Below are 13,104 nucleotides of genomic sequence, written 5' to 3'. Positions count from 1 at the left end.
ATCGCTGTGACAGATCAGCGATCTGACACAGGCAGTGCAGAAGGCTTCCTCGTGCCTGCGCTATGCAGGCACTGAGGAACTCAGCTCCTTGCAGGCCCCCGAATGTCCCCGTCGCCATTTTGGATCCGGGGACCTGCAGGGAAGGAGCCCCCCGCAGCTGCGCTGCACATTGCGCTGCTGCGGTGGTCTCAGGGAAGCACGGAGCCCCCTCCCTGCCGATGCTTCCCTAAACCCCCGGTACACTGCGATCGTGTTTGATCGCAGTGTGCCAGGAGTTAACGTGTCGGGGGGCGGTCCGTGACCGCCCCTGACACATAGTGCCGGGTGTCAGCTGTGATAATCAGCTGACACCCGGCCGCGATCAGCGGCGCTCACCACGTGGGCGCCGCTGATCGCTATGATGTACTATCCCGTCCCTGGGAATTAAGTCCCAGGGCACATGGACGGGATAGTACGTCATATGGCAGAAAGGGGTTCAAATATCCCCACAAGGATTTCAGTGCACCACTGACTAAATGTGCAAAGAAACAAAATAAAATAAAAATAATGTGCAAAGTTTTAAGATTTGTAGAAATAAGTGCCGAAAGACAGTCTCACTTTTATAGGTTATGGAAAAGGATTGCTAAATAAATGCACTTCATGCTTTTTTACGAGGTAAAATACTTTTGGCTTTTTAACTAGTCTACAGAAAATCACTCCAACAGCAAGTATTTTCAGAACTCATGGCTGGCAGAAATTGCATTATGGTTAAAATTTGTGTAATCTTGTAAAACCAGAGTGGCACAGAGTTCCATGGTACATCTATCTATACCTTTATTACATGTAAGCAATGTGTGTATACAGCGTTTTTGCCAGCACGAATGTTGTGTATATATAAAAGAAACCACTATATAAGAAAATGGGCACAAAAATTAATTTTAGATTTCAGAACATATTCATATTTTAATAGGGTACAACCGTACATACAAAAAGGTAAAAAATACACTTTTTAAAACTATTAAAATGCTTTTGCAACATATATTTTAGTAAATACAAGTGACTTCTATTATGTTCAATAAGAATTTGGCATTGATTTATGAATTGGTCCTGCCATTACATCTACACAAGTAGACCACAAGGTTTCATAATGCTGGTTCTTCTGAAGTACAATGATAGGAAAACAAATGTACTCATTCCTTGGAGGAGGAAAATAAACAGCAACCCGAAAGCTAACTTACATGTATTACTTTGCAGACTTTCTTTTTATAGCTTTGAAAGTCACCAACATACACTCAGCAACATAGTTGGGCCAAAAGAAGATAAAAAGGGAAGAATATAAAGTGATCATTATTTAGGTTTCACAAATAATCCCCATATAAATAATAATAAAAACATGAAATGGCACTTCTGATCTCACATTTTTTGTCAAGTGGATATTATAATATGCACTTATAATTATAATGCATTGATGGTGTTACTAAACAAAAAACTGGGACACATAATACTGGTTAACCTTATATCGGTGAATACAACAAACAGAATTGTTGACCTAGTTTACATTTACAGTCAAACCAAGGAAAATTTTGAATAAAAGGACAATTAAAACTATGTACAAATTAGAATAACAATATCACTGAATTTTGCATGCACCCCAGTCTCAAAGACTACAGAGATTGGCACCCCATGTTTGGAAACACAAGGAATTTTCCTTTGCATTTTACATAGAAAATACAACTCCTATTGGCAAATATGTTCCTCGTCACAACCTGGATTACAGCATACTGTAATAATAGCAATAGTAAGATATAAACATATCAAAACATTTCTTTTCCATAGTCTCTTAAAATTAAAAGGGGATCTGTTCGGCCATAAAAAAAACCAAAAACAATTTTGAGTCCATAGGAAGCTACACTGCCTAATGCATGTACATTGTTACAAATTCTTATTAACGTACATCTCCAATTGGGAGGTCAAATGCTGGGTGCACCGTTGCATTACTTTGCAAGATCTGTCAATCACTGTATGTAAGTGAAATTAATCATTTATCAAGTTGACATTTAAAGCTTAATATATGAAAAATAAAGGGTGTTACTACAACTGCTCCGTTGCCTATTTTGCAGGCATTAATGCAGTATGCCTTCTTTTGACAGAATACTTTTTCTTCATATATGTCTACAGAGCAGAAGAATTTCAGAATCCTTAAAATAGTGAATAGTGATAGAATAAAGTAGGTTGTCGACTATTCGGACAAACCCTTCTTAAAAACCATATCCCCCCACAAATACCTCCTGCACTAGTGCCGCTCTAGTGATGTCAGAGCTGGGTCTCCAGGGCTCATGTGACATTGATACGCCCTGGGAGCACCGATCCATTCACACATTTTGCTTGGACAATCGCAGTTGTCCAAAGGAAGTGCGAGAACTGCATTCTATTCGTGGCTGCTGACTGGCTGCAGTGCTCACCTGGCATAACAATGTTACACAAGTCCTGGGAGATCAAGTGACAACATTGCTAGAACAGCGCTGGTGAAGGACGGTAGTATTTTCATTTTATTCTGGGGAATTTAAGAACGAGTTGTCTGAGTAGTGGACAACCACTTTAATGCAATTATGACAAAAAAAATGAACAAACATTTTGGAACCAGTAGGGAAATAATTTGCTACCTGTGCATAGATGTGGACATTTAGATTTCACTTGAAACAATTGTGAATACTAATTATATGAAAAATATAAAGTTATAAAGATTACATAGAGAAATACTGCTTCCTAAACATTAACCATGAAAGAGCATCAAATTGTACACAACTTGATCTGGTGAGATACTCAATATTTGTCATGTTCAAATGTCCCCATCCTACACGCATACACACACAAGAACACAGGCTGTGTTCACATGTAGCGTTTTTTTCGCGTTTCCGCGGCGGTTTTAAACGTGCGATTTTGCTGCGAAAAATAAGCATCCCATGCATTCCTATGGGATTCCGCAATGCTGTGCTAATGCCGCGGTTTTTTCAGCGCGGAATCGCTTCGCGGTAAAAAAACGCAGCATGCTCATTAATTTAGCGGAATTGCGGCGATCCCGCACGCATAGGAATGAATTGTTCTGCTTACTTTCCGCATGTGGCTGTGCCCACCATGCAAAAAGTAAGCAGAACATTTGCGGATGGTACCCATGGTCCGGAGGAGAGGAGACTGTCCTCTGGGCTCTGGGTACCATATCCCTGTAAAAAATAATTTAAATAAAAAAATATTGTTATTCTTACTTTCCGGCGTCCCGCGCAGCCTTCCCGCCGTTCTCAGTAATCCTTTGCGAGAATGACCACGATGGCGTCCGTTCTTGCGGGATCGCAACATCTCGCGATCATTCGCGATGACGTCGGAGCGCGATGTCATCGTGAATGACCGCGAGACGTCGCGATCCCACGAGAACGGACGCCATCGCGGTCATTCTCGCAAAGGATTACTTGGACCGGGAGCGTGGAGAGAGGCGGGAAGGCTGAGCGGGACGCCAGAAGGTAAGAATAACAATATTTTTTTATTTTTTACATCCTATCTTTTACTACTGACGCTGAATAAGCAGCCTCAATAGTAAAAAGTTGGTCACACTTGTCAAACACTATGTTTGACGAGTGTGACCAACCTGTCAATCAGTTCTCCAAGCGATGCTACAAATCGCTTGGAAAACACAAGCATTCTGCAAGCTAATTACGCTTGCAAAACGCTAGTTTTTCTGCGGGAAAATCGCAGGAATTTAAAATGCGAATTTCCCGCGGAATGGAATCCAGAATTCTCGCGGTAGTTTCCGCGAGAGTTCCGCTACGTGTGAACGTAGCCTAAGCAGCAGTACTAATTTCTACATATACCATATTTTCCAAACATTGTAAGGTAGTTAAAAAAATAAAATAAATATGCATGTAAATGGGCTGCAGGAAAAATCCTTAAAATAAGACATATCCATTTTAATCCTTGTCTAGGATGTAATTTGACATGCCAATTGACCCAAGACTATGGGTAAGAAAAAAAAAATTAAAATCTGACAGGACTAGGAAAGCATTCTAGTTATGGTTTTCATGTTTGTTTAATAGAAGAAATTTAAGAACAATCCTCATATGCAAAATTGTTTTAAAAATACACGTGAAAATTCTGATGCTAAAGGCTAACCAAACATTGATGACAACGGGTCAATTTTTTTCAGTGCCAGAAATATCACTGATGCCTGAAGGATCCTTTGCATGCGACTCTGCAGCAAATTCTGCATAACCCGGACATACAAACCGTTATTCACAAATTACCAATTTACTGCCGCTCCAGCGGCAAGGTTTCTTTAATCCTTCCAATGGTCTCTGTTCCCCAGCCTCAAGCAATGTCAACAACTTAGATTCAAAGCCAATTACACAAGAGATAACAGTTGCTGGAGCTCTGCAAAGTCTCTGTACAGGAACTGCAAAAAAATGGCATTTGTAATGTGTTTTTGCTTTTGGAATTTGTAGAGGGAAAACCAATTCAGTGTGATTTGGTGGTCATTTCCAGGCAAAAATATCGGCAGCAAATTGTCCTATATAGGCCCAACCCAACTGTACAGCGGTCGTGTTTATAAAATTGTTATAAGCTCGAACATCACCATATGAGAAGAGTGTTACGAAAAAACTTATAGCAGTGATGTATGCAAAGTATTTATTAAAATGTTTTGGGTCCCCCAAATAGGAAGAAAAAAGCAGCCATCTTTTCCTAACTATACACACAAATGACAAGTCATATTCTATAATTAGGAGAAAGGTACACATTCCGATGACTAGTTTATAAATTCAAATTTAAGTTGCAAGGAACCTCCACTGATTATTTCTAGAAGATAAAAATAAGCCATGATAATATGAAGAATACATAAGCAATCGGCTCATTACAAAATCTCTTACAACTTATTGTAAAGGTACGTCTATGTGGAACTTATCCACAGCAGCAAAATTCACATCAAATTATATGGATTTTTTGTGGATTTGCAAAAACTGTTAATTTGCTGCAATTTTACCCTTTCACATTGAAAATTGCAAAATGGATCATAAAAAGACATTGGCCTCGATTCATTACAATTTGCATTTCCTACACCACTCATAAGGAAACATGTGCAGGAATGACAAGTACCCAGTTCATTAAGAGGTGCGCGACGCCTAATTCAGTATACTGTATCAGTAGCATGTGCCTCATCAGAAACGTTACTCCAGTCAGAGCCTCGAGTAACATTACGAATCTAAGAAATGACTCAACTTTTGAAGAATATGACCGCAGGCGTAGACAAAGCCCGTTCCCTCTCCAGCTCTGCCCATTTTGATGGAGCTACCTGAAACTAGTGTGAAGACGCAATCAGTAGCTAAATTTTCATGCAATTTAGCGTTCCACAAAATTTGTGTCTATTGAAGCTTGTGTAAAAACTTTGCTGAATAGGGCCACAGGGCCCAATTAAGGAAGGTGTTAGGCACAATTTTGGCATAAAATGGCTTCAAATGGTGAAAAAAAACACTTTTATGCCAGTCCCGGCCAAGCTCGCCAAAATGTGTGGACCTGGGGCGGAATGGTGAAGTCTATTAATTAGGCGCATCTTACTTCAGTGCCACCTTCATTAAGGCTGGCATACACCAGTCTTAATGAAATAGGCCCATACTGTGGATTTAAAAACATAAAAAATAGAGGTCAATTTATGCAGTATGTGAAGGAGATTCAATAATATCTCATGCCCAAAGCTGCTGTTGTAATGTTCTGGATTTCCAAACACAAATATGTGAAAAAAAATCTGCAGTATAAATGTCACGTGGAATCATATACCAACTGACATTTTGCACCTTATGAGTCCATCACATGACCAAAGACCTTTGAAAATAATGTTAAGGGTATGGGCATGTGACATCTTTTTCAGGTGCTCAAAAGTAAATTTTTCAAGTAGAAGTTTCTTTATGAAACATTTCTCTGATGCTTTTTTTTGGTAGTTTCCAGAGCCATTGGGGCATCTTTTGCAAGTTTTCCAGATATTTTATTTGAGTCTTTCAATTGACTTATATTTGAAAGTAAAGGGTGTCTTCAGAATGAAATGCTCCTAAAGATTTATAAAATCACTTAACCGCTTGGCATCTTTGGAAACCTGAAGCAGTCACAAGACTCAAAAGACTGAACATATGTCCAGCAAGTCTTTCTGATCTACCGGTTAAGTGAAGTTGATTGTTTTGTCAGTGCTTTTCCAGGAGGACTTAGGAGCGAACATGCTCCAAACAAGACTGAGAAAAACCATTGTGTGAACATACCCTAAGAGTTATCAGACTACAATTGAAGATCTTCATGTGAAATTGAAAGCATGGCAAAATGTCAGTTTCTCATTGTAGGCTTGTTGAAACTGGAAAACTGACTTAATTTTGATTAAAACAATTTTTGTTCCTCAAAGTTTGAGGAGCAGCACATAAAAACAAAATCAAAACATACTTCTTAGTGAGTGACAAAGAATATAAACAACAGAATCTAAAGGGCCCGTTTTGTGACGTAGCAGCGATATTGCTAGTGATATCGCTATGTCTGATACTTACCTCCGACCGGCTCCCCTGCTGATTATCGCTGATCGCGCGAGAACGTCCTGGACCGTTTCTCGTCGGGCGCTTCCTGTGGCGCCGACGCGGGCAGGAGGACGTCAGGATCGCCGCGTCTGACAGGTAAGTAGCGACCCCAGACCCCTGCTATGTTGCTGGTGAGATCTGCCTGTGTGGCAGCTCACTAGCGACCACTTAGCGATCAGCAATCCATATCGTTGTCGGGATCGCTGGTGCATCGCTAAGTGTAACGGTACCCTAACGCTCATAATAAATTACATAAGCTTCCAGGTTTTATGCAAATAAAGCTTATTTATGGTGTAGTAAAGTTGTTTGACTCTCTAACATATTTTGAGTATTAAATATTTTTTTCCTGACAATTACTCTTATTAAATCATTAATTTAAATATACATGTTTAGTGTTAACCGTCAGGTGCTGAAAAACCTCTCTGGGTGTCTTGTGCCACAGAGTATTAGAAGACTTCCAATAGTCTTGCAGGTTTAAGTACAGTAGAGAAGGAGTACGTTCCAAACTCTTCAAAGTCTAAAATAGGATTGACGTAGCTTAAAAAACAAACACTGAAATAATGCTGACTATCTTTGCTGCCAAAAATTATTTGGTTTCTAATTCTTTTTACCCCCAACCTGCATTCACTTCTTTGCATAGAACGCAAAGCATATCGTTGCATGACATCTTAGGTTTTGTGATTAAAACAAAACAAAAAAGATGAAAAAAAACAAAAAACAAGCAAACAATAAGATATACACATATGTTGTGCGTGGCACTTACCGGTAGTACAATTAATTTTTGAAGGCATGTTGTATAGTACTGTATAAAAACTGACTTGCATAATATCCCCAAATGATCATGAGGTATTTTTTTTAGCAACAATATTTTAAAAGGCTTCTAAAATGTCTAATAAACATACTAGAAGGAAAGCTAAATTGAACAAGGAATAGTAAAAATTCGAACAAGATTCCTGGCATTCTCAAAATGTCCAAACGTTTGAAGGAAAGGCTATGGGGGCAAGTTGAGGGACTTAAATAGGAAAAAGAAGGGTAAAACCAGCATCTTCAATTGTACCATTAAAAATCTTTCTACATACACATTTACAAAATGTCCTGGGAAGATGGCGATCAAAGCATACAATATAAAGGGAGAGGTCTTGCATGTATGCAATGGGCCGCAGGTGTATCCTATGACATTTCAGAAAGGCAGCATTGTTAGACTGTGTCCTCAGGGAGGTAGAACACCGCTTCTTCAGATCAGGCAAATCAGGTAAAGAAACAAATGGTGCATTTTAGATCAGCATGATGGATTACATTTTTATGCCTTCTTGCTGGCTGAGCTGTGACAAAGTTTTCTTGATTCGTAAAGCAGTGAGCCTTGCAGCTCCATTGGCATACCAACATTCTCGCATTATTTTGGCCATCACACGCAATGCCTGGGGAAAAACAAAAATTTACTGAATCGTGTAATTTAAATAACAAAACTGAACAAAGAGAGACATTAAAAATCAACTTATGAGCCTACAGTCAAACAATATTTTTCACATTCATAGGCGGGTTAAAAAAATGACAACACTCTGAACCATACAGTTTAACGGAAACATGTGCCCGTTGTGTTCAACTCTATGCATGTCCTATTCTAGTCAGCTATTGTTGATCAGTTGCAGCCATTCAAGCCTGTGAGGACAGTTTAAGTCAAGCTTGAAAAAAGAAATTACAACAAATGACAAAAAGGGAGAAAAACGCTTTTGACAGCTGTAAAAAAAAAAGGAAAGGGAGGTGTGAATGTAGCTTTACACTGAAAAGAGTACAAAAAAACCCCCACATGTAAAGCACATCACATTTAGCAAAAAATTGGCATAGGAGGTGCCAGATTTATGGTGAATTTTCAGCATCATTTACTGTTTTTGTATTGCTTATTTTCCATTTTTAAACTAAATGGGCAGGAAACACTCTGCACCCTCAATTTATAGATTTACCCCTTTCCGTCATTGGGCGTAAATTTACGCCGACGTCGGACTCCCTTTGATGTGTGATCCGGCGGTGAGCCCACATCTTTCCCAGGACATGTCAGCTATTTTGAACAGCTGACATGTGCCGAAAACAGCCGCAGGTGGAACTGCGATCTACCTGCGGCTATAAACCCATTAAATGCCACTGTCAAATGCTGACTTAACTCGTGTTTCCTGCTATCGGGCCGGAAATCCGCCCACCGGTGACTCCTGTCACATGATCGCGGGTCACCGGTTCATTAGCATGACAACCAGAGGACTCCTGGAGACCTCTATGGTTGTAACTGCTGGATTGCTCTGAGCACTCATAGTGAGTGAGTAATTCTAGTACATAGAGAAGATGTGATCATTGCCTGTATGTAGCAGAGCCGATCGGGTTGTGGCAGCTTCTAGTCTCCCATGGAGACTATTGCAGCATGCCAAAAGTTAAAAAAAAAAAAAGTTTTAAAAATATAAAAAAAAAAAATATAAAAAGTTCAAATTATCTCCCTTTTGCCCCATTCAAAATAAAACAAAACCAGAAAAAATGAAATATACACATTTGGTTCAGAATTGCCTGATCAAAAAAAAAAAAAAAAAAGGATTAACCTGATCGCTAAAAGGCGTTGTGATAAAAAAAAGTCAAAACACCAGAATTACATTTTTTTTTTGCTGTTGCCGCAACATAGCATTAAAATGAAATAACTGGCGATCAAAAGATCGTATCTGCACCAAAATGGTATAATTAAAAACGTCACCTCGGCCATCCTACCAGGCTAGGGATGAGGGGGCCATGCAGACCAGGCTGGGGATGAGGGGGCCATGCAGACCAGGCTGGGGATGAGGGGGCCATGCAGACCAGGCTGGGGATGAGGGGGCCATGCAGACCAGGCTGGGGATGAGGGGGCCATGCAGACCAGGCTGGGGATGAGGGGGCCATGCAGACCAGGCTGGGGATGAGGGGGCCATGCAGACCAGGCTGGGGATGAGGAGGCCCTACCTACAAGGATAGGGATGAGGGGGCCATGCAGACCAGGCTGGGGATGAGGGGGCCATGCAGACCAGGCTGGGGATGAGGGGGCCATGCAGGCCAGGCTGGGGATGAGGGGGCCATGCAGGCCAGGCTGGGGATGAGGGGGCCATGCAGGCCAGGCTGGGGATGAGGGGGCCATGCAGGCCAGGCTGGGGATGAGGGGGCCATGCAGGCCAGGCTGGGGATGAGGGGGCCATGCAGGCCAGGCTGGGGATGGGGGGGCCATGCAGGCCAGGCTGGGGATGGGGGGGCCATGCAGGCCAGGCTGGGGATGAGGGGGCCATGCAGACCAGGCTGGGGATGAGGGGGCCATGCAGACCAGGCTGGGGATGAGGGGGCCATGCAGACCAGGCTGGGGATGAGGGGGCCATGCAGACCAGGCTGGGGATGAGGGGGCCATGCAGACCAGGCTGGGGATGAGGGGGCCATGCAGACCAGGCTGGGGATGAGGGGGCCATGCAGACCAGGCTGGGGATGAGGGGGCCATGCAGACCAGGCTGGGGATGAGGGGGCCATGCAGACCAGGCTGGGGATGAGGGGGCCATGCAGACCAGGCTGGGGATGAGGGGGCAATGCAGACCAGGCTGGGGATGAGGGGGCCATGCAGACCAGGCTGGGGATGAGGGGGCCATGCAGACCAGGCTAGGGATAAGGAGGCCCTACCTACAAGGCTAGGGATGAGGGGGCCATGCAGACCAGGCTGGGGATGAGGGGGCCATGCAGACCAGGCTGGGGATGAGGGGGCCATGCAGGCCAGGCTGGGGATGAGGGGGCCATGCAGGCCAGGCTGGGGATGAGGGGGCCATGCAGGCCAGGCTGGGGATGAGGGGGCCATGCAGGCCAGGCTGGGGATGAGGGGGCCATGCAGGCCAGGCTGGGGATGAGGGGGCCATGCAGGCCAGGCTGGGGATGAGGGGGCCATGCAGGCCAGGCTGGGGATGAGGGGGCCATGCAGGCCAGGCTGGGGATGAGGGGGCCATGCAGGCCAGGCTGGGGATGAGGGGGCCATGCAGGCCAGGCTGGGGATGAGGGGGCCATGCAGGCCAGGCTGGGGATGAGGGGGCCATGCAGGCCAGGCTGGGGATGAGGGGGCCATGCAGGCCAGGCTGGGGATGAGGGGGCCATGCAGACCAGGCTGGGGATGAGGGGGCCATGCAGACCAGGCTGGGGATGAGGGGGCCATGCAGACCAGGCTGGGGATGAGGGGGCCATGCAGGCCAGGCTGGGGATGAGGGGGCCATGCAGGCCAGGCTGGGAATGAGGGGGCCATGCAGGCCAGGCTGGGGATGAGGGGGCCATGCAGGCCAGGCTGGGGATGAGGGGGCCATGCAGGCCAGGCTGGGGATGAGGGGGCCATGCAGACCATACCAAGATGGGGATGAGTGGACGGTGCATACCTAGATTAGGGAGATATATATACCAGAATAGGGGATATTAGTACAGAACTGACCAAATTTTTTGCTTCAATTTTTTTTTCTAATTTCCTCCTCTAAAGTATAGGTGCGTCTTGTCGTCCGGTGCATCTTATAGTCCGAAAAATATGCTATCTAATTCTATTCTATCTATTCTGTCGAGTCATGCTGTGATTTTACTGTATGTGGCAGATAAAATGTTGGGTTTTACAAGGGCATGGCTGTGTAAAAAGCAGATGGCACTCATGATCCGAGTGCCATGCGATTTTATTTTATCACACCCATTGACTGGAATTTGGCGAATCTCGTCCGACATACGACAACAATAGCAGCATGCTGTGATTTTTTTCTCAGCCTGCTCTGAGAAAAAAAAAAATGCAAATAAGCAGGAACTCAGATTAACATTGGTCAGAGTGCAATTTGTTTTTTTTTTTTTTTTTTGAAGACAAGTATGAGCCTATCTAACTATTATAGCAGACGTCTGTTCTTTCTGTAACATGCCTGACTTGGCAAACAATGCTCATCTTATTTCACAACATCAAAAGAACATGGGCAGCATGGTGGCTCAGTGGTTAGAACTGCAGCCTTGCAACGCTGGGGTCCTGGGTTCAGATCCCACCAAGGAAAACATATGCAAGGAGTTTGTATGTGGTTGCGTGGGTTTCCTCCGGGTATTCTGGTTTCCTCCCACATTCCAAAGACATACTGATAGGGAATTTAGATAGCGATCTCCAATGGAGACTGCGATAATGTTTGTAAAGCGCTGAGGAATTAATGGCTCTGTAAAAGTAAAATAAAATTTAAACAATTGCCCTCCAGACTGAAAAAAAAAGGTATATATTAGTTCTTTACTTGCTCGTAAACCTGACGCAGCTCTCCAACCCCTTATGGGGACTTTAGCTTACTAAAGATCTGATGAGGGTTTGATGCGTTGCTGAATGCTTTTGGATAAAGAAAGGACTTGCTTCTGTTTTCAATCTGGAGTGCTGTGGGTCCTCCAGTTTTTACTGTTGGTCTTCTATGCATTCTTTTGGTTGCTAGAGAGGTATTTTATGCATACTTACTTCACAGCTCTGCCATCTGTTTGGAATGTTTGGCCTCCGTTTCTGTTCACAAACCACCTTCCTCATCTCCTCAACTGATGGATCAGAAGGCACAGCGTCATAGTAAGGTAACTGATAATCTTCATGGATTCCTGGAAAATACACAGCACAGAATATGAACATACTAGTCTCTGTTAAAAGGCAACTATTTTATTATGTTAATATCAATCCTCTAACATTCTTGCTATTTACTGGCATTTACTGCAGGTAACTGTTCTAGATATTATAAATTCTCTTAATACTCAAAAATGAAGGGAAACAGCAGAGTGGTCAGGTAACTATAGATAAAGCCGCTTGCACAGGCTCTGCGCTTTACAGCAGTATTCCACAACTCCAGTCACTAAGATGCCAACAGATAAAGGTTTGTGGATTTCCTCAGTACTGAACAGCTGATGGAATTTTTGGGCAATACAAAGGAAATCCTGAAAACATGATCTGCTGATGGCTCAGGAGGACTGGAGTTGGGGCATCATTACTTTAGAGCCTGCTTACAGCATTCCGATAGCCAGGATTGCCCCTCTGAGCTTCTCCTGTGCTGCAGAGGCGAAGTTCTTCTGCTAACCCAGCAGAGTGCATAGGTCAGAATGGGGTCGCAAACATGTTGCTCTTCTGCTAACCCAGCAGAGTGCATAGGTCAGAATGGGGTCGCAAACATGTTGCTTGTCTGAACTGTTTTATTCCTGAAGCTCCACAGTGTTCCAGCATATTTCAGATAAATGGACCTTTTTGTTTACTGCTAATTTTAAAGGGTCTTTACAAGGAAGAATCCTCTCTGGCGTTATAGCTCTAGCTCTGCATTATTATCCTGAAAGCAACACCCTCTTGTTAAAGACAGAGAGAGAAAGACTAGAGAGAGACAAGAGAGACAGACAGAGAGAGAGAGAGAGAGAGACACGAGAGAGAGAGAGAGAGAGACACGAGAGAGAGAGAGAGAGAGACACGAGAGAGAGAGAGAGAGAGACACGAGAGAGAGAGAGAGAGAGACACGAGAGAGAGAGAGAGAGAGACACG

At 43.5% G+C, this 13,104-nt stretch overlaps 1 protein-coding gene across 2 annotated transcripts in view; it reads right to left on the bottom strand.

The window, feature by feature from the left end:
- Positions 1-4,639: 4,639 nt before the first annotated feature.
- The window catches only part of LOC141052640 (TGF-beta receptor type-1-like), a 184,007-nt gene continuing 175,542 nt past the window's right edge, over positions 4,640-13,104 (bottom strand). For both annotated transcript variants that reach the window (XM_073549861.1, XM_073549860.1), the window contains 2 exons: positions 12,055-12,185; positions 4,640-7,990 (listed from right to left, as the gene is read on the bottom strand). In XM_073549861.1, the coding sequence (XP_073405962.1) occupies positions 7,865-7,990; positions 12,055-12,185 (257 nt within the window). In that variant the 3' untranslated portion in view covers positions 4,640-7,864. The remainder of the gene's footprint in view (positions 7,991-12,054; positions 12,186-13,104) is intronic.

Source organism: Dendrobates tinctorius, unplaced genomic scaffold, assembly GCF_039654945.1.
Source record: "Dendrobates tinctorius isolate UK_male_01 unplaced genomic scaffold, ASM3965494v1 ptg000162l, whole genome shotgun sequence".
Taxonomy (NCBI): domain Eukaryota; kingdom Metazoa; phylum Chordata; class Amphibia; order Anura; family Dendrobatidae; genus Dendrobates; species Dendrobates tinctorius.
The sequence above is the reverse complement of the archived record's forward strand: the minus strand, read 5'-3'. Positions and strand labels throughout refer to the sequence as shown.